The sequence below is a fragment of the Caloenas nicobarica genome, chromosome 2 (assembly GCF_036013445.1).
Source record: "Caloenas nicobarica isolate bCalNic1 chromosome 2, bCalNic1.hap1, whole genome shotgun sequence".
Classification (NCBI taxonomy): Eukaryota; Metazoa; Chordata; class Aves; order Columbiformes; family Columbidae; genus Caloenas; species Caloenas nicobarica.
The window spans coordinates 724,705-744,351 of NC_088246.1; the positions used below are offsets into that span (position 1 = coordinate 724,705).

A 19,647-nucleotide genomic window follows, 5' to 3' on the forward strand; every position below is an offset into this window, starting at 1 on the left:
AGATGGCGCCGCCGGTGAGAGCGGCCAATGGCGCGGCCGGCCGGCGGTCACGTGGGACGGGGCGGCGCGGGGACTGCTGGGACAGCCGCGCGACTTCCGGGTCACGGGAGCACCATGGGCTGCGGGCGCGGGGGGGCGGGGCTTCTCACCGGAAGCGCGCGGGCGGATGTTTACAAGGGGCGATCGCCCCTCCCGCCGCGGTTGCCGTGGGAACGAGGACGCGGCCTCGAGGGGGCGGGGCTGGGGCCGCTGCCCGATCCCGGGGTGAACCCGGCGGGGCTGCAGCACAAGTGTGATGGGAGCGGACACGGACCTGGGGGTTCAGCTGGAGAACAGGAGCTGAGGGGAGACAGGGACACAAAGAAACGGCCTCAAGTTGCGCCAGGGGAGGTTGAGGTTGGATCTGGGGAACAATTTCTTCCCCAAGGGCTGTGGGGCATTGGAACAGGCTGCCCAGGGCAGTGCTGGAGTCACCATCCCTGGAGGGGTTGGACAGACGGAGATGAGGTTCTCAGGACATGGGGCAGTGCCAGGGCTGGGGGAACGGGTGGACTTAATGATCTTGAGGGGCTTTTCCGACCAAAATTATTTGATGATCCCATCTCACATCGTAGGTCACAGAATCCCAGGATGTCAGGGGTTGGAAGGGACCTCAAAAGCTCACCCAGCCCAACCCCCCCGCCGGAGCAGGAACACCCAGGTGAGGTTACACAGAAGGTGTCCAGGCGGGATGGAATGTCTGCAGAGGAGACTCCACAACCTCCCTGGGCAGCCTGGGCCAGGCTCTGGCACCCTCACCGGGAACAAGTTTCTTCTCCAATTTAAGTGGAATCTCTTGTGTTCCAGTTTGCACCCATTGCCCCTTGTCCTATCACTGGTTGTCACCCAGAAGAGTCTGGCTCCATCCTCCTGACACTCCCCCTTTCCATATTGATCCCCATGAATGAGTCAGCCCTCAGTCTCCTCTCCTCCAGCTCCAGAGCCCCAGCTCCTCAGCCTTTCCTCACACGGGAGATGCTCCACTCCCTGCAGCATCTTCGTGGCTGCGCTGGACTCTCTCCAGCAGTTCCCTGTCCTGCTGGAGCTGAGGGGCCCAGAACTGGACACAATATTCCAGATGAGGTCTCACCAGGGCAGAGCAGAGGGGCAGGAGAACCTCTCTGACCTACTGACCACCCCCTTCTAATCCCCCCCAGGTCCCATTGCCCTTCCTGGCCACAAGGGCCTAGCGCTGGCTCATGGTCACCCTGCTGTCCCGCATCCTCCGCTGCCCGCCCCGTGTCACCCCGGCCCCCCGGAGCCTCGGAGCCCCCCAGCCCCGCAGGACCTGCCCGGGCACGTCAGGCCGGGGCTTTGCTCTGGGGTCAGGGTGAGCCCCGGCACTGCCGCTGTCGCTGCCCCACGGGGACAGGCGGTGACAGGGGACGGGCTGAGCGGCTGCTGCCCACAGCCGTGCGGGTCCCAACCGGCGGGGACAGGACAGGGCAGGGCAGAGCCAGCAGCCACGGGGTTGCTCTTCAGGCTGCCACTTCCAGCAGCCCTGGCCAGGACGCTCCTGCCCAGCTTTCGGACCAGTAGCGCCCAGTATGGTCTGTAGGGGATGTCAGGAGCCGCTGTCACCTCTCGCCCCAGCCAGGACCCTCCATCCCAGTTGCTGGAGCCCAGCCCAGGGCCCGGGGTCCTGCCCCAGTTTGGGGATGTGGCTGCTGCCCCGTTGTGGGTTCAACCAGCAGCAGAGTTGGGCTCATGTCCCAGAAACACACGGACAGGACACACAGATGGGACAAATGGACGGGACACATGGACAAGACACACAGGACAGACGGATGGGACACACAGATGGGACACACAGCTGGGACACATGGACAGGACACATGGACAAGATACATGGATAAGACACACAGGACAGACGGATGGGAAACACAGACGGGATACACAGACGGGACACACAGATGGGACACACAAACAGGATACACAGATGGGACCCATGGACGGGACACATGGATAAGACACACAGGACAGACGGATGGGAAACACAGACGGGATACATGGATGGGACACACAGGACACATGGACGGGACACACAGGACACACGTATAGGACACACAGACGGGACACAAGGACACGACACACAGACGAGACAGACAGGACACAGAGACAGGACACATGGACGGGACACACAGGACACATGGACGGGACACACAGGACACACGGACAGGACACACAGGACACACAGGACACACAGCGCTCCCCTGACCTGCACATCCCCGCTGTGCCCCCCAGTTACAGCCTGATCAGCTGCAAAATCCCAGTTGCTGCCGGCGTCCAGCAGCCCAACAACCACTGCAGCTACACCCGTTTGCTTCTGGTTATAGTCCCAATTAACGCTAATTCGGCAGCATTTTGAAGCCTTGTCTGCCCAGCTGAGGCAAGACAGCCGCAGCGGTCCGTGTGCCGCTGCCGTGTGCTGTGTGTGGGGCCGGGCTGTGCCCTGCTGCAGGTTTTGGGGTCAGGGGAAGGGGCAGGGGCAGCTCTGGCTGCAGGGGGGCAGCAGCACCAGCGGAGGGGGCAGGAGGGGGGCAAGGGGGCCGAGCAGGAGGGGATCATCTCAGTGCCGCCCTGTCCCCGCACCACGGGGCTCCCTGGACACTGCGTGTGTGTGGGGCTGCGGCTGTGACTGTGTGTGCCGGCGCCGGCATGAGCTCAGGGTCCCGGCTGCACCAGCAAGGGGATCCCCCGGGCGCCTGGGACAGGCACCTCGCCCTGGGTGACAGCGGAGCTGGGCCGGTGTGGGAGCAGCGTCCCCAGTGCCGGGGTCACCCCGTCAGAGGGTCACCCACCGTGTCCCCCCTACAAACATGCCCACTCCCTCCAGCTCGCTGGCTTTATTCGGTGGCTTGCCAAAGCGGGGGGAGCTGCTCCGAGGAGCACATTGGGGGTGCACGGGGCGGGCAGCGGGGCTGAGCGGGCACAGGGTCACTTGTGCCCTTGGCGGGGGGACACAGGCCCCCCCGGCTGCTCCAAGCGGGTGCGGGGGCCCTACGGCGTGGCCTGGCGGTGGCTGGGCCCCCGTCTCTCTCCGGCCGTGGGGCTGCGTCTGGCCGCTGGCACCGCTCCTCGCCGCGGGACGCTCGGTACCTCCTGCAGGACACAGCGGGGTCTGTAGCGGGGTGCCCACCATGGCGGGGAGTCCCCGTCCCTGGCTCTGGCGGCTGCCAGCAGACAAGGATCCCGCGGGGGCTCCGCCGGTACCTGCCGTGCCGGACGGACGCTGCCGCCGTGTCTCGCGGGCTGGGCCGGCTCCTTGTACTCCCTTGCGGCTCTCTCCTGCGGGAGCGAGCACAGCGTCACACCAGCCCTGGCGACAGAGGGACTGGGACCCTGGCCACGGGGGGCCGGGACCAGCCCGTCCCCGCATGGGGAACACGGCCGGCACTGCCTGGTGCTTCGCGGCACCCCGTGCCTTTCGCCCTCCGCCATAGGCTCCATACGCACCCGCCTGCCCGGCCGGACGTCCTCGTCCTCGCTGGCACGCCAGGACGTCACCTGTGACTCCTGCGGGGAGAGACGCGGGTGTAGGAGCAGCCGGGGCCATTGGGCACCATTGGGGTGACACCGAGGAGCTGGTGGCACCAAGTTTCCTCCTGTCCCGACTCGCCACTTCCCCCAGCCCCGTGGTGGCCGCCCCGGTGCAGCTGTGTGGCCGTGCCCCGCGGTGCCACTCACCTCGCTCAGGACAGAGAAGCAGCCCGAGCAGGGTCGGTGAGGCCGGCGCCGGCCTCCGACACCAGTTCCCTGCGGAGAGAAGGGTCGTAACCGGAGCCACTGCTGCCCAGGGTCCCTGTGTCATGCACTTGAGTGTCCCCAGGTCTGGGCTGGCTGGTGGGGCCATGGGCAGGGAGGTGCAGGCACGGAGCACCCCGGGGAGCAGGAGCCAAGGGGGAACGGCCGACCAGCCGATCGCTGCCGTGCCGGCAGTGCCCAGACCCTCCCCAGCTTCCCCCAGTCCCTCCCCACTCAGACACCCAGTTCCCGGCTGTGCTTTGGGCTGGACAACCTGCTCCCACCCCCCATCCCTGTCCCCAGCCCGTCCCTTGGTGCAGTGAATCCCCTGTCCCCCCCAGCTCCCGGCCCACCCGCATCCACCTCCTCCGTGCTCAGCTCTCGCCACCCCCGGTGAAGTTTGGTGAAATGTTTGCCAGTTGTGCAAGCGCTGCGGCTGCCAGAGGGGCCCTGGCGGAGCCCCAGGACACCCGCAGATTGCGGCTCCCCCACGGTGTCGGCCAGACCTCGGGGCACCGAATGTGTCCTCAGCCCCACTGGCCCCCAGCGCAGGGGGAAGAGCCGCTCTCCTGGGATTCGGTCAGTCCCCATATGGGGGTCTCGGCACAGGGCGCTGGTGACAGACCGGCCCGTGTCCCTTGTGGGCAAGGTTTGCTTCCTGCAGCGCCAGAGCCGTGCGGTGCCGTGCCAGGGAGGATTCCCCTCCCTGCAGTGCTTTCCCACGATGTCCCCGCTCCTGTCCCTGTTATTCCCCAGCTTTACACCTTTCAGCCCCCTCCACACACAACCAACCTCTCTCCCCTGTACATCCTTCTTCGAGTCGCCGCGGTTGGCTCCAGCCACGGCCACGAGGGCCATGGCGGCAGCGAAGCCGCAGAGCAGCCACAGCCTCATGGTGCTGCGCGGGGCTACAGCCACCGGCTCGGGCTGTCCTGCTGCCACCGGCTCGGGCTGTCCCAGTGCCACCGGCTCGGGCTGTCCTGCTGCCACCGGCTCGGGCTGTCCTGCTGCCACCGGCTCGGGCTGTCCCGCTGCCACTGACCTGGGCTGTCCCGTCCCGGTGCCGCCGCACTCTCCCACCTGGACCTTGGCCCCTGATGTCAGTGACCGAGGCTGCTCCGGGGTGGCCGGGCCAACGTCCGGCTGGTCAATCGGCACGAGGTGTAGTTGTCATCACTGAAAAGAATGAATCCTGCCTGCAATTGCTAACCTAAAGATATGTAAATCCTTTCAGTTTTAGGTCTGTCTGCTCATATAACAGAGACAAGTGCAACTTGCAAAACACCGAATCATGAACTACAGACACTCCTGACCTTGTGGCTTTAGACATTTTGAAGCTGCGCAATTAGTTGAGTCACTTTAACACACATCTCGAGACTGTTGGATAAAGTGTCCTTGAGCTCTGGATTTCTTTATTTTCTTCAGTAAATACAAACTTCCTGAAGATCCCGTGTCTCCCAGGTGTGGCTCCTCCTTAATTAATTTCTCTTTTCCACAACATTGAGTGAGTTGTTCTCTCAATTTAATTTAATCTCTCTCTTTAATTCCCCTTGCTGACGGATCTCTTTATTCTACCGGAGCATTTGCACCCCAGCCCTGGCAAGCACAGAGCAGGTTTTGGGGAGGTCGGGGCTTCCTGGCACCCGGAGCTGCTCCAGGACCCCTGTTGTTTGTCACCTGGGATTGCAGATGGGATGAAGAGGTGGGCAGAGGAAGAGGAGGAGCCCCAAGACACGGGTTTTGGTGAGATGTTTCCCCCAACCCAACCTTTGGGGTAACAGGGGAGGGCTCTGTCCTGTCCCTTGTCCAGAAGTGACAACGCTGCCTATCCCTCCAGCCCCACCGCGGTCCCTTGCTGTCCCTGGCGTCCTGCAGTGACACTGTTGTCCCCTGAAGCAGGATTCTGTACCCAGTGTGCATACAAATGAGCCAAATCAGCGCACAGAGATGAGATATTGTTTATTACAGACCTGCAGGCCTTGATGCTGGAATAAAGCCCAGAGCCAGCAAGAAAAGTAACAGCCTTTATATACAAAATCTTATCGCGCTCAGGGCAGTCCTACAGAGGCAACTGGTTACACATTTGCATATTGCATTACATAATCCTTCTAGTGTAAATAAGCAATGCTCAGCTCAAGGACACTTTATCCAACAGTCTCGAGATGTGTGTTAAAGTGACTCAACTAATTGCGCAGCTTCAAAATGTCTAAAGCCACAAGGTCAGGAGTGTCTGTAGTTCATGATTCGGTGTTTTGCAAGTTGCACTTGTCTCTGTTATATGAGCAGACAGACCTAAAACTGAAAGGATTTACATATCTTTAGGTTAGCAATTGCAGGCAGGATTCATTCTTTTCAGTGATGACAACTACACCTCGTGCCGATTGACCAGCCGGACGTTGGCCCGGCCACCCCGGAGCAGCCTCGGTCACTGACATCAGGGGCCAAGGTCCAGGTGGGAGAGTGCGGCGGCACCGGGACGGGACAGCCCAGGTCAGTGGCAGCGGGACAGCCCGAGCCGGTGGCAGCAGGACAGCCCGAGCCGGTGGCAGCAGGACAGCCCGAGCCGGTGGCACTGGGACAGCCCGAGCCGGTGGCAGCAGGACAGCCCGAGCCGGTGGCTGTAGCCCCGCGCAGCACCATGAGGCTGTGGCTGCTCTGCGGCTTCGCTGCCGCCATGGCCCTCGTGGCCGTGGCTGGAGCCAACCGCGGCGACTCGAAGAAGGATGTACAGGGGAGAGAGGTTGGTTGTGTGTGGAGGGGGCTGAAAGGTGTAAAGCTGGGGAATAACAGGGACAGGAGCGGGGACATCGTGGGAAAGCACTGCAGGGAGGGGAATCCTCCCTGGCACGGCACCGCACGGCTCTGGCGCTGCAGGAAGCAAACCTTGCCCACAAGGGACACGGGCCGGTCTGTCACCAGCGCCCTGTGCCGAGACCCCCATATGGGGACTGACCGAATCCCAGGAGAGCGGCTCTTCCCCCTGCGCTGGGGGCCAGTGGGGCTGAGGACACATTCGGTGCCCCGAGGTCTGGCCGACACCGTGGGGGAGCCGCAATCTGCGGGTGTCCTGGGGCTCCGCCAGGGCCCCTCTGGCAGCCGCAGCGCTTGCACAACTGGCAAACATTTCACCAAACTTCACCGGGGGTGGCGAGAGCTGAGCACGGAGGAGGTGGATGCGGGTGGGCCGGGAGCTGGGGGGGACAGGGGATTCACTGCACCAAGGGACGGGCTGGGGACAGGGATGGGGGGTGGGAGCAGGTTGTCCAGCCCAAAGCACAGCCGGGAACTGGGTGTCTGAGTGGGGAGGGACTGGGGGAAGCTGGGGAGGGTCTGGGCACTGCCGGCACGGCAGCGATCGGCTGGTCGGCCGTTCCCCCTTGGCTCCTGCTCCCCGGGGTGCTCCGTGCCTGCACCTCCCTGCCCATGGCCCCACCAGCCAGCCCAGACCTGGGGACACTCAAGTGCATGACACAGGGACCCTGGGCAGCAGTGGCTCCGGTTACGACCCTTCTCTCCGCAGGGAACTGGTGTCGGAGGCCGGCGCCGGCCTCACCGACCCTGCTCGGGCTGCTTCTCTGTCCTGAGCGAGGTGAGTGGCACCGCGGGGCACGGCCACACAGCTGCACCGGGGCGGCCACCACGGGGCTGGGGGAAGTGGCGAGTCGGGACAGGAGGAAACTTGGTGCCACCAGCTCCTCGGTGTCACCCCAATGGTGCCCAATGGCCCCGGCTGCTCCTACACCCGCGTCTCTCCCCGCAGGAGTCACAGGTGACGTCCTGGCGTGCCAGCGAGGACGAGGACGTCCGGCCGGGCAGGCGGGTGCGTATGGAGCCTATGGCGGAGGGCGAAAGGCACGGGGTGCCGCGAAGCACCAGGCAGTGCCGGCCGTGTTCCCCATGCGGGGACGGGCTGGTCCCGGCCCCCCGTGGCCAGGGTCCCAGTCCCTCTGTCGCCAGGGCTGGTGTGACGCTGTGCTCGCTCCCGCAGGAGAGAGCCGCAAGGGAGTACAAGGAGCCGGCCCAGCCCGCGAGACACGGCGGCAGCGTCCGTCCGGCACGGCAGGTACCGGCGGAGCCCCCGCGGGATCCTTGTCTGCTGGCAGCCGCCAGAGCCAGGGACGGGGACTCCCCGCCATGGTGGGCACCCCGCTACAGACCCCGCTGTGTCCTGCAGGAGGTACCGAGCGTCCCGCGGCGAGGAGCGGTGCCAGCGGCCAGACGCAGCCCCACGGCCGGAGAGAGACGGGGGCCCAGCCACCGCCAGGCCACGCCGTAGGGCCCCCGCACCCGCTTGGAGCAGCCGGGGGGGCCTGTGTCCCCCCGCCAAGGGCACAAGTGACCCTGTGCCCGCTCAGCCCCGCTGCCCGCCCCGTGCACCCCCAATGTGCTCCTCGGAGCAGCTCCCCCCGCTTTGGCAAGCCACCGAATAAAGCCAGCGAGCTGGAGGGAGTGGGCATGTTTGTAGGGGGGACACGGTGGGTGACCCTCTGACGGGGTGACCCCGGCACTGGGGACGCTGCTCCCACACCGGCCCAGCTCCGCTGTCACCCAGGGCGAGGTGCCTGTCCCAGGCGCCCGGGGGATCCCCTTGCTGGTGCAGCCGGGACCCTGAGCTCATGCCGGCGCCGGCACACACAGTCACAGCCGCAGCCCCACACACACGCAGTGTCCAGGGAGCCCCGTGGTGCGGGGACAGGGCGGCACTGAGATGATCCCCTCCTGCTCGGCCCCCTTGCCCCCCTCCTGCCCCCTCCGCTGGTGCTGCTGCCCCCCTGCAGCCAGAGCTGCCCCTGCCCCTTCCCCTGACCCCAAAACCTGCAGCAGGGCACAGCCCGGCCCCACACACAGCACACGGCAGCGGCACACGGACCGCTGCGGCTGTCTTGCCTCAGCTGGGCAGACAAGGCTTCAAAATGCTGCCGAATTAGCGTTAATTGGGACTATAACCAGAAGCAAACGGGTGTAGCTGCAGTGGTTGTTGGGCTGCTGGACGCCGGCAGCAACTGGGATTTTGCAGCTGATCAGGCTGTAACTGGGGGGCACAGCGGGGATGTGCAGGTCAGGGGAGCGCTGTGTGTCCTGTGTGTCCTGTCCATGTGTCCTGTGTGTCCCGTCCATGTGTCCTGTCTCTGTGTCCTGTCTGTCTCGTCTGTGTGTCGTGTCCTTGTGTCCCGTCTGTGTGTCCCATCCGTGTGTCCTGTGTGTCCCATTCATGTGTCCTGTCTGTGTGTCCCATCTGTGTGTCCCGTCTGTGTATCCCGTCTATGTTTCCCATCCGTCTGTCCTGTGTGTCTTATCCATGTGTCCCGTCCATGGGTCCCATCTGTGCATCCTGTTTGTGTGTCCCATCTGTGTGTCCCATCTGTGTGTCCCATCCGTGTGTCCTGTGTGTCTCGTCCATGTGTCCCGTCCATTTGTCCCATCTGTGTGTCCTGTCCGTGTGTTTCTGGGACATGAGCCCAACTCTGCTGCTGGTTGAACCCACAACGGGGCAGCAGCCACATCCCCAAACTGGGGCAGGACCCCGGGCCCTGGGCTGGGCTCCAGCAACTGGGATGGAGGGTCCTGGCTGGGGCGAGAGGTGACAGCGGCTCCTGACATCCCCTACAGACCATACTGGGCGCTACTGGTCCGAAAGCTGGGCAGGAGCGTCCTGGCCAGGGCTGCTGGAAGTGGCAGCCTGAAGAGCAACCCCGTGGCTGCTGGCTCTGCCCTGCCCTGTCCTGTCCCCGCCGGCTGGGACCCGCACGGCTGTGGGCAGCAGCCGCTCAGCCCGTCCCCTGTCACCGCCTGTCCCCGTGGGGCAGTGACAGCGGCAGTGCCGGGGCTCACCCTGACCCCAGAGCAAAGCCCCGGCCTGACGTGCCCGGGCAGGTCCCGCGGGGCTGGGGGGCTCCGAGGCACTGGGGGGCCGGGGTGACACGGGGCGGGCAGCGGAGGATGCGGGGCTGGGCCGGGTGGCACCGGGGACTCCAGGGCTGGCAGTGGGGTCCACGGGTCGGTGGCACCGGGGGGTTCAGGACGGTCAGTGGGGTGTGGGGTCGGTGCCAGCGGGGGGCTGGGGGGCTGGTGGCACCGGGGGTTCAGGACCGTCAGTGGGGTTTGGGGTCGGTGGCACTGGGGACCGGGGGGTTGGTGGCACTGGCTAATAAGGGGCTGTCAGTGGGGTCTGCGGGTCGGTGGCACCGGGGGGTTCAGGACGGTCAGTGGGGTGTGTGCTGGTTGGCACCGGGTACCGGGGTGTCGGTGGCACCGGGAGGTCGGCAGCACTGGGGGCTCTGGGGCTCGGCGGCACCGGGGGGTCGGTGGCACCGGGGAGTTCAGGACAGCCAGTGGGCTCTGGGGTTCGGTGGCACCGGCGGTCGCTGGCGCCGGGGCGCTGGTTCAGCCCATGGGGTGCGGGGAGGGCCGGTGTCACCGGGCCGCCCCGTGCGCGTGTGACCGCGGGGTCACCCGGCGCGCCCGCCTCCTCCTCCCGCCCGCCAGGGGGCGCCCCGCCCCGCCAAGCCCCGCCCCCGCAGGCGGTGCCTCCTGGCGGCCCGGCGGGCGCGCTGCCGCAGGGCGCGCGGGGCCGGTGGCGGTGGCGGCGCCATGTCCCGCCGGGGCCCCGCTCCGGTGAGCGCTCGGGGCCCCGCCGCTCGGGCCTGCCCGGGCCCGCCGCCGCTTACGGGCCGCGGAGGACGCGGCCCCGCAGCCCGGGAGGGCCTGGGGACGGGCGGGTCCCCGGGGTGGCGGTCGAGGGGGTCCCCTTGGGGAGGCGCGGCCGGGGGGTCCCAAGGGTGCCGGGCCTGCGGGATGGGGGGCAGGCAGGGGCTGGGGGGGGATGTGGGGCTGGGGGGTCCCCAGGGGTGTCAGTCTGGGGAGGAGGGGCCGGGGGTCCCTCAGGGGGCTGGGGGGGCAGCCAGGGGCTGGGGGGCCCCTCAGAGGGGCCCACACGCGGGTCCCCAGGCCTGACCGCCCTTCGCCACTGCCCGTCACCCCTCTGTGTCCCCCAGGAGCCGGGCACCCCCCGGCGCAGGGCCGCGCAGGCCATGGGGCAGGCGGAGGCCCAGCAGCTGCAGGAGCTGTGGAGCCGCACCGAGCGGGCCGAGCGGCGGCTGCTGGCCTGCGAGAACCTGGTCGGGGAGCTGGGCAGCAACCTGACGGCCCTGGGCAGCCTCCTGCAGGGCTACGGCCACCTCCAGCAGCGCCTGGACAACGTGGAGAACCTCCTGAAGAACAGGAACTTCTGGATCCTGCGCCTGCCCCCCGGCTCCCAGGGCGAGATCCCCAAGGTAACGGCGTCCGGCCGGGTGTGGAAGCGCCGGTGCCACCTCTGTGAGGCTTTAGGAAATGCCAGAGTGATCTTAGCACTGGGCTCGTGTGGTTGAGCACCTGCAAGTCCTGGAGTTGCCACTCACAGGCACGATTTGCTCTGGCCCTGCCCTGAGCTCCAGCCAAAGCCCAACGCTCACACGCCCGGTTCCCAGTCATCCAACCACATTTGAAGTCGCCAAGCACGTAACGTTTGTGATTCCAGGTGCCAATCACGTTCAACGATATTTCCGTGTACTTCAACGAGCAGGAGTGGGAGAGGCTGGACCGCTGGCAGAAGGATCTGTACAGGGCTGTGATGAGGGGGAACTACGAGACGCTGATCTCCCTGGGTAAGGCACCAGGTTTGCGCCTCCGGATGAGCTTTTCTTGCGGTTGGGCCAGGCTTGTTCCCATTGCGGCCCAGAGAATGGTCTGGTTTGGTGGGGCTGGGTGCTTGTGGCCAGCAGAACCTCTCCTGGGCAGTCAGACCCCTGCATTTTCCCTCCTTCCTGCTTTAAGCCACAAACAGTGTCTGTAAGAGATACCCGTAGCAAATAATCGCAGCAGTAATAATACAAACGGGCTTGGAGCAATCCCAAGCACAGATGCTGGCTGAGCAGAGAGTGCGCTGAGAACAGTCCTGAGGAGAAGGACTTGGGGGTGTTGGCTGATAAGAAGCTCAACGTGACCCGGCAACCTGTGCTGGCAGCCCAGAAACCACCCGTGTCCCGGGCTGTGTCACCAGCAGGTTTGGGGGGATCCTGCCCCTCTGCCCCATTCTATGAGACCCCCCTGCAGTGCTGGTCCAGCTCTGGGTCCCCAGCACAGGACACACATGGACCTGCTGGAGAGGGGCCAGAGGAGCCCCAGAAATGGTCCAAGGCTGGAACAGCTCTGCTGGGAGGACAGGCTGAGAGAGTTGGGGGGTTCGGCTGGAGGAGAGAAGCTCCAGGGAGACCTTAGTGCGGCCTTTTTGTACGTAAAAGGGGCCGAGAAGAAAGATGGGGACAGACTTTTGAGCAGGGCCTGTTGTGATAGGACAAGGGGTGATGGTTTGAACTAAAGGAGTGAGATTCAGGCTGGACGTGAGGAAGAAATTGTTGCCCCTGGGGGTGGTGAGAGCCTGGCCCAGGTTGGCCAGAGAGGTGGTGGATGCCCCATCCCTGGAGACATCCCAGGCCAGGCTGGACGGGGCTCTGAGCAACCTGAGCTGGTGCAGATGTCCCTGCTCATGGCAGGGGGGCACTGGGGGAGCTGGGAAGGGCCCTCCAACCCAAACTGTTCCAGAATTCTATGATCTATTATTAAAAAAAATATCCATGTGAGATGCTGTTTCTAATGACCATGTAAGGGGATTCCCGGGTCAGGGAACCATCATGATCTTCCAGCACAGCTCTGGAGTTATCTGGATGAAGTCTGATAGGTGCACCTTGAACTAGTTCTTGTTTTCTGTCTGTTCAGGCCCTTGTAAAGTGACAGGGACGTTTCCATCTGCCTCAGTAAAGAACTAACCTGCTCATGCTCAGTTTTTCTAAGGACACTCAGCATGTTTTTGGATGATTTGGGTTGTAACATATTCCCCACCAAAAGCTGTTCCTTGGGCAGGACTAGTAACATGCTGCTCTGCAGAGCTGCTGAAGTTGGGGCTTCGCTTTTCTCACTAATATTCTGTAGAGAGAGAACAAAGCTGTTCCTCTCGCACTCCCTCTGACACAGACATCTCCGCAGAGTGGGAAGGTTCCTGTCCGTGCACCAGAACGATAGCTCAGAAGAGTTGCTCTTCAAATCACTGCTGAAGCTGAAATGGGAGGAAAATGTTAAAGACAGACCTTTCTAAGATTTTAGGTCCTGTTCCATTATTGATGATATTGTCTGTACTTGAGCTACAGCCGTGCTCAGGGGTGAACCCCAACACAGGGCCAAGGAAACAGCATCCCAGTTTTCCCTTGTTGCAGTACAAGTGATATGTTAGTGTCTGCCTGTCCTGCCTGCGAGCTCTGGGGTTAGGGAGAGAAGGGGCGCTTGGAAACGTTTGTGAGTTCGACAGAAGGAAGGTGTAGGCAGTTTTTAATAAATCACGCTGTCCTTTGCCTCGTGAGCAGACTACGCCGTGTCCAAGCCTGACATCCTGTCCCGCATGGAGAGGGATGAGGAGCTCTTCGTCCGCGATGCCCAGGAGCCCCCGCTGACCGGCGTTTGTGACGGTCTGGAGCTCCCGCAGATGCACATTGAGGGTGGCCAGGAGTCCCTACAGGCTCTAGAAGAGCTGGACCAAATGGAGGAGGCTCTGGGAGGAGATAAAGTCCCCGTGGAAGGTGACACAGGTGAGTGGGTGCCAGGGGGAGGTGGCAGTTCCTGCCTTGGCGTTGTCAGATCTCCCAGCAGCGTGTTAGAAATGAACCGCTTGGAGGGTCTGTTGACTGTATTGACTAAACCCTCCTCAGTGTACCTTGAATCTTCTCTTCCAAGAGGAATGTTTATGCTTGGTCAGTTGAATACTGTGGAAAAAACCAGACAAAGCTTGTCAGAAGGGGCTGGGGTGAGTCTGGAGCGGTGGGACAGACCCCATGGTCCCTTCCAGTTCTGTTTCAGCGCAGTTTGGCAATCCTTCCTCACCCGAGTGCATGCGTGAGCCTTGGGGCTTCCAAAGGCTCCTGCTAGCGTTGGTGAGAGGAACCATGGTGGGACGGGAGGAATTCAGGAAGCGGCGGTGGGAGGAGGAGGCCGGAGCAGCTGCTGGTGCTGGGGGGAGCAGGATCTGTCAGGAGAGCCTTGGGCATGGCATGGGAGAGCTGGAAAAATCCAGTGTTAAGAGCGCAAAGGCTGGGCAAGAAGGTGGGAGACGCTGGAAAGGGACAAGTGGACCCTGAGAGATGCAGGAGAAGAAGAAAAGTGTGTGCAGAGCTGTGAGCGAGAGCTCTGTGCTGCAGGACCGAGGAGCTGGGGGTTCGAGGAGCCCCAGGAGAGGCTGGGGGAGCAGAGGCAGGGCTGGCTCTGGCCTTTGGGGGATGGAACCCAGAAACGATACAAGCCCCGAGTGCGTGTCTGGGGCTCAGTTCGTCATGTTGGTTTGTCAAGAGAGGAAAAAGCTGTTACATAGACAGTGGCTGCCGCTCCCCTTTGAGATTTCAGTCCATTGGATTCTCTCTGCACTTGAGCTGCAGCTGTGCTTATGGGTGATCCTGCCACAGGGCTGAGAAAGCAGCTCTGCATTTCTGGTCAGAGCACGGATAATTATTTGTGTCTGTAGGGAGAGAACGGTCACTTGAAGGGTTTGAAAGAATAAAGGTGCAGCTGGTTCCTGTGTTTCTCTGCCCCGTGAGCAGCCAGTGCTGTGTCCAAGCCTGACGCCCTGGCCTGGATCGAGAGGGATGATGAGCTCTGCGTTACAGATGTTCAGGAGCCCCCGCAGACTCGCATCCCAGACAGTCAGAAGCCCCCACAGACAGTTGTCCCAGATGGTCAGAAGCCCCCGCAGACACCAGAAGAGACGAATCAGAAGGAAGAGGCTTTGGGAGAAGATAAAGTCCCCGTGGAAGGTGACACGGGTGAGTGACGCAGGTGCCAGGACCTGCTGCCCTGGGCCATTCCTGTCCCAGCTATCTCAGATCTCCCAGCAGTGGCTGTGAAGGCGCATGAGTCTCTGTGATTAAGAGGAGCATTGCCAGGGAAAAGCTGAACCCTTGGGGTGCATTGCCAAGGTGCCACCAGGGAAAATGGAAGGAGTTTGAGGGCCCAAACACAAGGCAATACGGGAATACTACCTGTGGAGTTGGTGAGGAGGGATGAGGTTGCCCTGCAGAGGTGACAGCTGTGGCACCTTGGGGACTTTCCTCCCAGCCCTCCCTCTGCTCTTGGTCCTGGTGTGTGGCGTCACTCCAGTTCCTTCAAACACCTCACATGCTTTCCATAGGCCCATATAATCATTTGGGTTGGAAAAGCCCCGCAAGCTCATGGAGTCCAACCATTCCCCAAGTCCTGGCACTGCCCCATGTCCCCAAGAGCCTCATCTCAGGTCTGTTCCCCTCCAGGGATGGTGACTCCACCACTGCCCTGGGCAGCCTGTTCCAATGCCCCACAGCCCTTTCCAGGAAAAAAAATGTTCCTGATATCCCCTGGCACAACATGTCACAGGTTCTGGAGCCGTAGCTTTCTCTGGCTCTTCTGCACACCCAACACATCTCCAGTCAGCATCACACCAACGCGGGAAGACGTGAGCTCTCCCCAGGTCTTTAAATCGCTCTTGTCTGCAAACAGAACTCCCCATCCTGGTGATGAACGTCATGTCCCTGAGTGTGCAAAAAGTGGAGCCGGGCAGGGAAGATGAGCCTGAGGCAGAGCTGGAAGAGGACCCGGCAGAGTCCAGCACCGGTGAGTGACCCTGTGCAGGGGAACACGTGGCCCTGCGGGCAGGAGGCAGCTCCCAGCTTGTTAACGTGCTGCGAACGGGGAGGGAGAAGGAAGTTTCAGGCCTCTCTTTTATCATGGGGCAAGGGAGAGGGCTGGTGTGGGGCATTTCAGCCCTGTCGCCTCTGTGGAAAGAACGACAGACCCTCTGGGTTCCTTTCATCTGAATTGGGGGAGCTGGTAGCAGTGACGTGTTTCCTTCCTCCAGCGCTGCAGCGTTGTGGTGGAACTGCCCTTGAGCTGGGGTTGCTTCATGCTTCCTGCGGCACGGCCCTTGACAGGAGGGAAGAGCCTGAAGTGCCGCAGGCTGTCGCTCTTCCATGACCTTTTTTCCTGCTACATCTTAGAATCACAGAATCATTCTGGTTGGAAGAGACCCTCAAAATCATGAGTCCAACCATAACCCAACTCTGGCACTAAACCACGTCCCTAAAAACCTCGTCTATGTGCCTTTTAAACCCCTCCAGGGATGGTGACTCCACCACTGCCCTGGGCAGCCTGTTCCAATGCCCAACAACCCTTTCTGGGAAGATTTTTTTCCTAATATCCAATCTGAACCTCCCTGGCGCAACTTGAGGCTGTCCCCTCCTCTTGTAGCCATTGTTGTTGTCGTGGTGTTAGTGGTGGATCCTGATGGCCCTGCAGCAAACCACAGCCTGGTTCTTCCTGGGAGCATGAGATCTGCTCCCCTAGACCACGTGGGGTTATTTGGGGTGTGTGGGCAGGGTGGCACTTGCACCTTTCTAAACGGTGTGCTCAGATTTCTTGGTAGCTCCTTCATGGCTAAAAACCTGCTCAGCGCTTTGGGACTTAACCTGAGTTCTGGGAGCAGGAGTGACTGTTGCCTGTGCTGTTCTGTTTCAGAGGAAAGCTTTTTGATGGAAAATGAAATCGCGTGTGAAGTGGCTTCTCCTGAAAAAGTCGAGGTGAAGGAAGAGGACCCTGAGGCGTTGCAAGAGGTTTCTGTGTCTTCTCCCGGCTCAGAGATCCAGAAGTGCCCCAAAAGCGAGCAGCCCAAGGCCAGGAGCAAGAAGAAGCCGAGCAGGTGTGAGAGCAGCAGCCTGCTCATGGGCAGCTGCCGGCGCGGCTACGTGCGCGAGTGGTCGCACCCCTGCACCGAGTGCGGGAAGCGCTTCCGCCTCAAAATCAACCTCATCATCCACCAGCGGAGCCACGCCAAGGAGGGGCCCTATGAATGCGCCGTGTGCGAGATCAGTTTCGCCGACAAACGCCACCTGGACCTTCACCAGAGCATCCACGTGCAGGACAGAGCGTTCGGGGCCAAGGTCTGGGGGAACGTCCACCCGGAGCTGAGGATCCGGCCGAGGAGGAGGTTGTGCAGGGATTTCTCCGGAGGGTCCCACAGCCAGGGCAATGGGAATTACGCTGGGGGGACCTGGCTGGGCCAGGTCAAGGAGGAGCCGGACAAGGGGAGACTGTCCAGCGCGTGTGTCTCCCAGCAGCAGAGTCCGAAGTCTCAGACGAAGCCTGTGCTGAAGTGCAGGCTCTGCAAAAAGATTCTCTCTTGCACCTTCTCCCTGCGGCGCCACCTGCAGACCCATGCGCGGGACCGACCGTATTGCTGCAGCACCTGCGAGAAAAGCTTCAGCCGCAGAACTCACCTGGAACGCCACGAGAAGATCCACGAGCGCCAGAAAGCCCCGGCCGCGCTCCCGCAGCCCGTGGCCCTCGTGCCAGCGCCACGGCAGCCCCAGCCGCAAAGAGACCTGCGGGTTCCTCGCTCACCAGCCCAGGCGGCTGAGAGAAACATCGGCCCTGCGGCCACTGCAGCCAAAACGTTCCCGCTCAGTCCCGCAGAGCTCAGGTTGCTGGACAAGAGCTGCCACGCACACGGCTGGGGTGGGAGAGCTGTCCAGCCTGTGGTCAGACTGGGAACTAGGGCAGTGGTTTCGGCGCTGACGGAGAAATGACAACGGGAGAGATCCCAGCTGCTTGTGTCCCTGGAAGGAAACTGTCTGAGCATCGATTTTGCACAGGGTGGAGCACGGGGGTTGTGAACCGTCTGTCCACTGGATTTGAGGAGCTTTCTTGAATTGTAGGAGGAATCAGAAGCTTGGATGCCGCCACAGAGAGGACATTACAGAAGGCTCCAGTGATCAAAACCGCTTTATTGTTCCTCAGGCTCTCATGTCTGCTGGCTGATACGACTTTCCCAGGCCGACCTTCGTGGGAGATCCCCAGGCACAGCTGCAGCCCAGCCAGGGGAATCGCCAAGGGCAGCTGAGCTCACCCCTTGCTCGATGCCAGAGCTGACCACTCGCGTTTGGAAATACAATTACAGAGTGGAGGGAGAGAAGGGAATGGAGCTGGTGAGCCGGGTGGGATTCCCAAGGAGCTCTTCACTTCACTGACCAAATTTCTCAACCAAGACGCTGGATGAAGAGAGCGCGGCACCTCAGAGACCCCCAACCCGCCTGTTTAATAACCCACCCTGGGGAGGAAACGTGCTGAACCCCTCGATCAGGCTGGGAGCAGCTGAGCGTTGCACTGGAAGATGCGTAGAATAAATCAAGCCACAACATCTTGTGTTTGTGAGGGCGCTGTGGGTGTTTCCAAGGTCCCCACTCCTTCCTCCAGCGAGACCAACCCAGGAGAGCCAAACGCCGCCCCCAGAGGGAATTCCCTTGGGACCGCACAGATGGAGAGTCACTTTAGCAGTACTTCACGGGTGAGGTTAACCCTGCGCCGCAGCAGCCACCCCGCCGGGACCCTCCCGGGGCTCGGACTTGTTGGAACACGGGAGCAGCCACCGCGCTCTGAACCGCAGGTCATCTCCATTAGCCACCTGCAAAATCCCCCCATAACTCGTCCCACGCAGACTCGTTCTGCTCGCTACCTCAAATGCTGGTGGAGTGAGACTGGCCCGGCGGCAGGCGGTAACCGCAGCCCAGTAAACGATGAAACAGGCCAGGCTCCGGCGTCCTCAGGAGCCGCCCAACCCACACATGTCCTGCGTGTGCCACACGTGCCGCTGGGATGCGTGAATCATGTACAGAGAGAGGAATTAGGTCCTGGCGGCATCACCGTGCAGACCAACCAGAGCGGCTTTTAGGATTCTTTGTTTCATTTTCTGGGTGGTTTTTTTTTTCATTGAGTTGTTTGATGTAATTAGTTATTTGACATCACTGAGTCCCTGTCCCTCTCCAGGCAGGGAGATGTGGAACCAGTTTGTTTATGGGATTTTTCACTCCTGGCCACTCACAAGGTGCAGGGGCTGCAGGGCGGCTGTTGGCGCCGTGTTGCTTCATGCGCTGAGGAAATGCCCGTGTGCTGTGCGGGTACAACCCCAGCGCCGAGCGGTGCCCCGCGGGAGGGACAGCAGTGTCAGGGCCGCTCCTGGGGACACACACGACGTCCCACTGCTCCTCTGGGCCTGTTTCTCACTCAATCCCTCTCCCCTGCAGTGCAGATTGTGCCTGGACTCTGGTGGTGGCCGTGGGGGGTGACAGGTCAGCCCTGTGTCCCCAAAGGGACGGTGCTGCTTCCCACCAAGCCCTGTAGGACGCCGGGGCGGCTGATGACTCGGCAGTGCGGTGATGGTGGGTCTGGCACAGCAGGGCTGTAGTGACTGAGCTGCTTGTCCCTGCCGGGATAGATCCCAGTGACATGAGTCAGCCAGTGTGATGGTCTTGCCAGTGGGCAACACCTCCAAGGCCAGCGTGGGTGATGTGGAGGGGCTGACTGCCCCAGCCAGGGTATTTTTTCTGAAGCTGCTGTGACAGGGACCAGTGTCTCCTGTGAAACCCCGGATCCCTTTCTCAGGCTGTGAAATCAATAAAGTATTTGTACGTCTGCCGGGTTTTGGGGGCGCTGAGCTGGCACCCGCGCGTGCAGGTGCTGATGTGGATCAGCCCGAGCAGAGCGAGGCAAGGGGCAGCTCCAGGCCGGGGGGTCATTGCTGGCAGCTCTGTGACCCCTTCTGTGCACAGTGGCTGAGCAAGGCCCCCAGGAACATCCCAAGGGCGAGCACGTGGGGAATCAGGGAATCACAGAAGGGTTTGGGTTGGAAGAGACCTTAAAGATCACATAGTCCAACCCCCGCCATGGGCAGGGACACCTTCCGCTGGACCAGGTTGCTCCAAACTCCGTCCAGCCCGGCCTTGGGCACTTCTGGGGACAGGACTGTCACCCACTGTCACA

At 62.2% G+C, this 19,647-nt stretch overlaps 3 protein-coding genes across 4 annotated transcripts; 2 read left to right on the top strand and 1 right to left on the bottom strand.

The window, feature by feature from the left end:
• Positions 1–2,870: 2,870 nt before the first annotated feature.
• On the bottom strand, positions 2,871–5,153 carry LOC135986335 (germ cell nuclear acidic protein-like). Its single transcript, XM_065630311.1, has 6 exons — positions 5,142–5,153; positions 4,576–4,926; positions 3,727–3,795; positions 3,496–3,555; positions 3,253–3,327; positions 2,871–3,141 (listed from the first exon to the last, which is right to left on the bottom strand). The coding sequence occupies exons 1-6, from the start codon at positions 5,151–5,153 to the stop codon at positions 3,040–3,042; spliced, it is 669 nt and encodes a 222-aa protein (XP_065486383.1). The 3' UTR covers positions 2,871–3,039.
• A 792-nt stretch (positions 5,154–5,945) lies between these two features.
• On the top strand, positions 5,946–8,228 carry LOC135986336 (germ cell nuclear acidic protein-like). Its single transcript, XM_065630312.1, has 6 exons — positions 5,946–5,957; positions 6,173–6,523; positions 7,304–7,372; positions 7,544–7,603; positions 7,772–7,846; positions 7,958–8,228. The coding sequence occupies exons 1-6, from the start codon at positions 5,946–5,948 to the stop codon at positions 8,057–8,059; spliced, it is 669 nt and encodes a 222-aa protein (XP_065486384.1). The 3' UTR covers positions 8,060–8,228.
• A 2,126-nt stretch (positions 8,229–10,354) lies between these two features.
• Positions 10,355–19,299, top strand: LOC135986202 (zinc finger protein 777-like). Of its 2 annotated transcripts, none has more exons than XM_065630066.1 (7): positions 10,355–10,398; positions 10,779–11,057; positions 11,303–11,429; positions 13,182–13,403; positions 14,406–14,627; positions 15,337–15,450; positions 16,351–19,299. In XM_065630066.1, the coding sequence occupies exons 1-7, from the start codon at positions 10,375–10,377 to the stop codon at positions 17,415–17,417; spliced, it is 2,055 nt and encodes a 684-aa protein (XP_065486138.1). In that variant the 5' UTR covers positions 10,355–10,374; the 3' UTR covers positions 17,418–19,299. The 2 variants fall into 2 exon arrangements, with proteins under 2 accessions (XP_065486138.1, XP_065486139.1); XM_065630067.1 differs by having other exon boundaries at positions 14,472–14,627.
• The last annotated feature ends 348 nt before the right edge of the window (positions 19,300–19,647 follow it).

What these genes read in the sequence shown, in the direction of transcription:
- LOC135986335 (XM_065630311.1), bottom strand. An exon ending in AGGATGTACAGGGGAGAGAG is followed by an intron (nt 3,796 to 4,575) that starts GTTGGTTGTGTG and finishes TTCTCTCCGCAG; the next exon opens with GGAACTGGTGTCGGAGGCCG. An exon ending in GCGTCCGTCCGGCACGGCAG is followed by an intron (nt 3,142 to 3,252) that starts GTACCGGCGGAG and finishes TGTGTCCTGCAG; the next exon opens with GAGGTACCGAGCGTCCCGCG.
- LOC135986336 (XM_065630312.1), top strand. An exon ending in AGGATGTACAGGGGAGAGAG is followed by an intron (nt 6,524 to 7,303) that starts GTTGGTTGTGTG and finishes TTCTCTCCGCAG; the next exon opens with GGAACTGGTGTCGGAGGCCG. An exon ending in ACGTCCGGCCGGGCAGGCGG is followed by an intron (nt 7,604 to 7,771) that starts GTGCGTATGGAG and finishes TCGCTCCCGCAG; the next exon opens with GAGAGAGCCGCAAGGGAGTA.
- LOC135986202 (XM_065630066.1), top strand. Translation starts at nt 10,375, where the DNA reads ATGTCCCGCCGGGGCCCCGCTCCG. An exon ending in CCCGCCGGGGCCCCGCTCCG is followed by an intron (nt 10,399 to 10,778) that starts GTGAGCGCTCGG and finishes TGTGTCCCCCAG; the next exon opens with GAGCCGGGCACCCCCCGGCG. An exon ending in CCCAGGGCGAGATCCCCAAG is followed by an intron (nt 11,058 to 11,302) that starts GTAACGGCGTCC and finishes TTGTGATTCCAG; the next exon opens with GTGCCAATCACGTTCAACGA.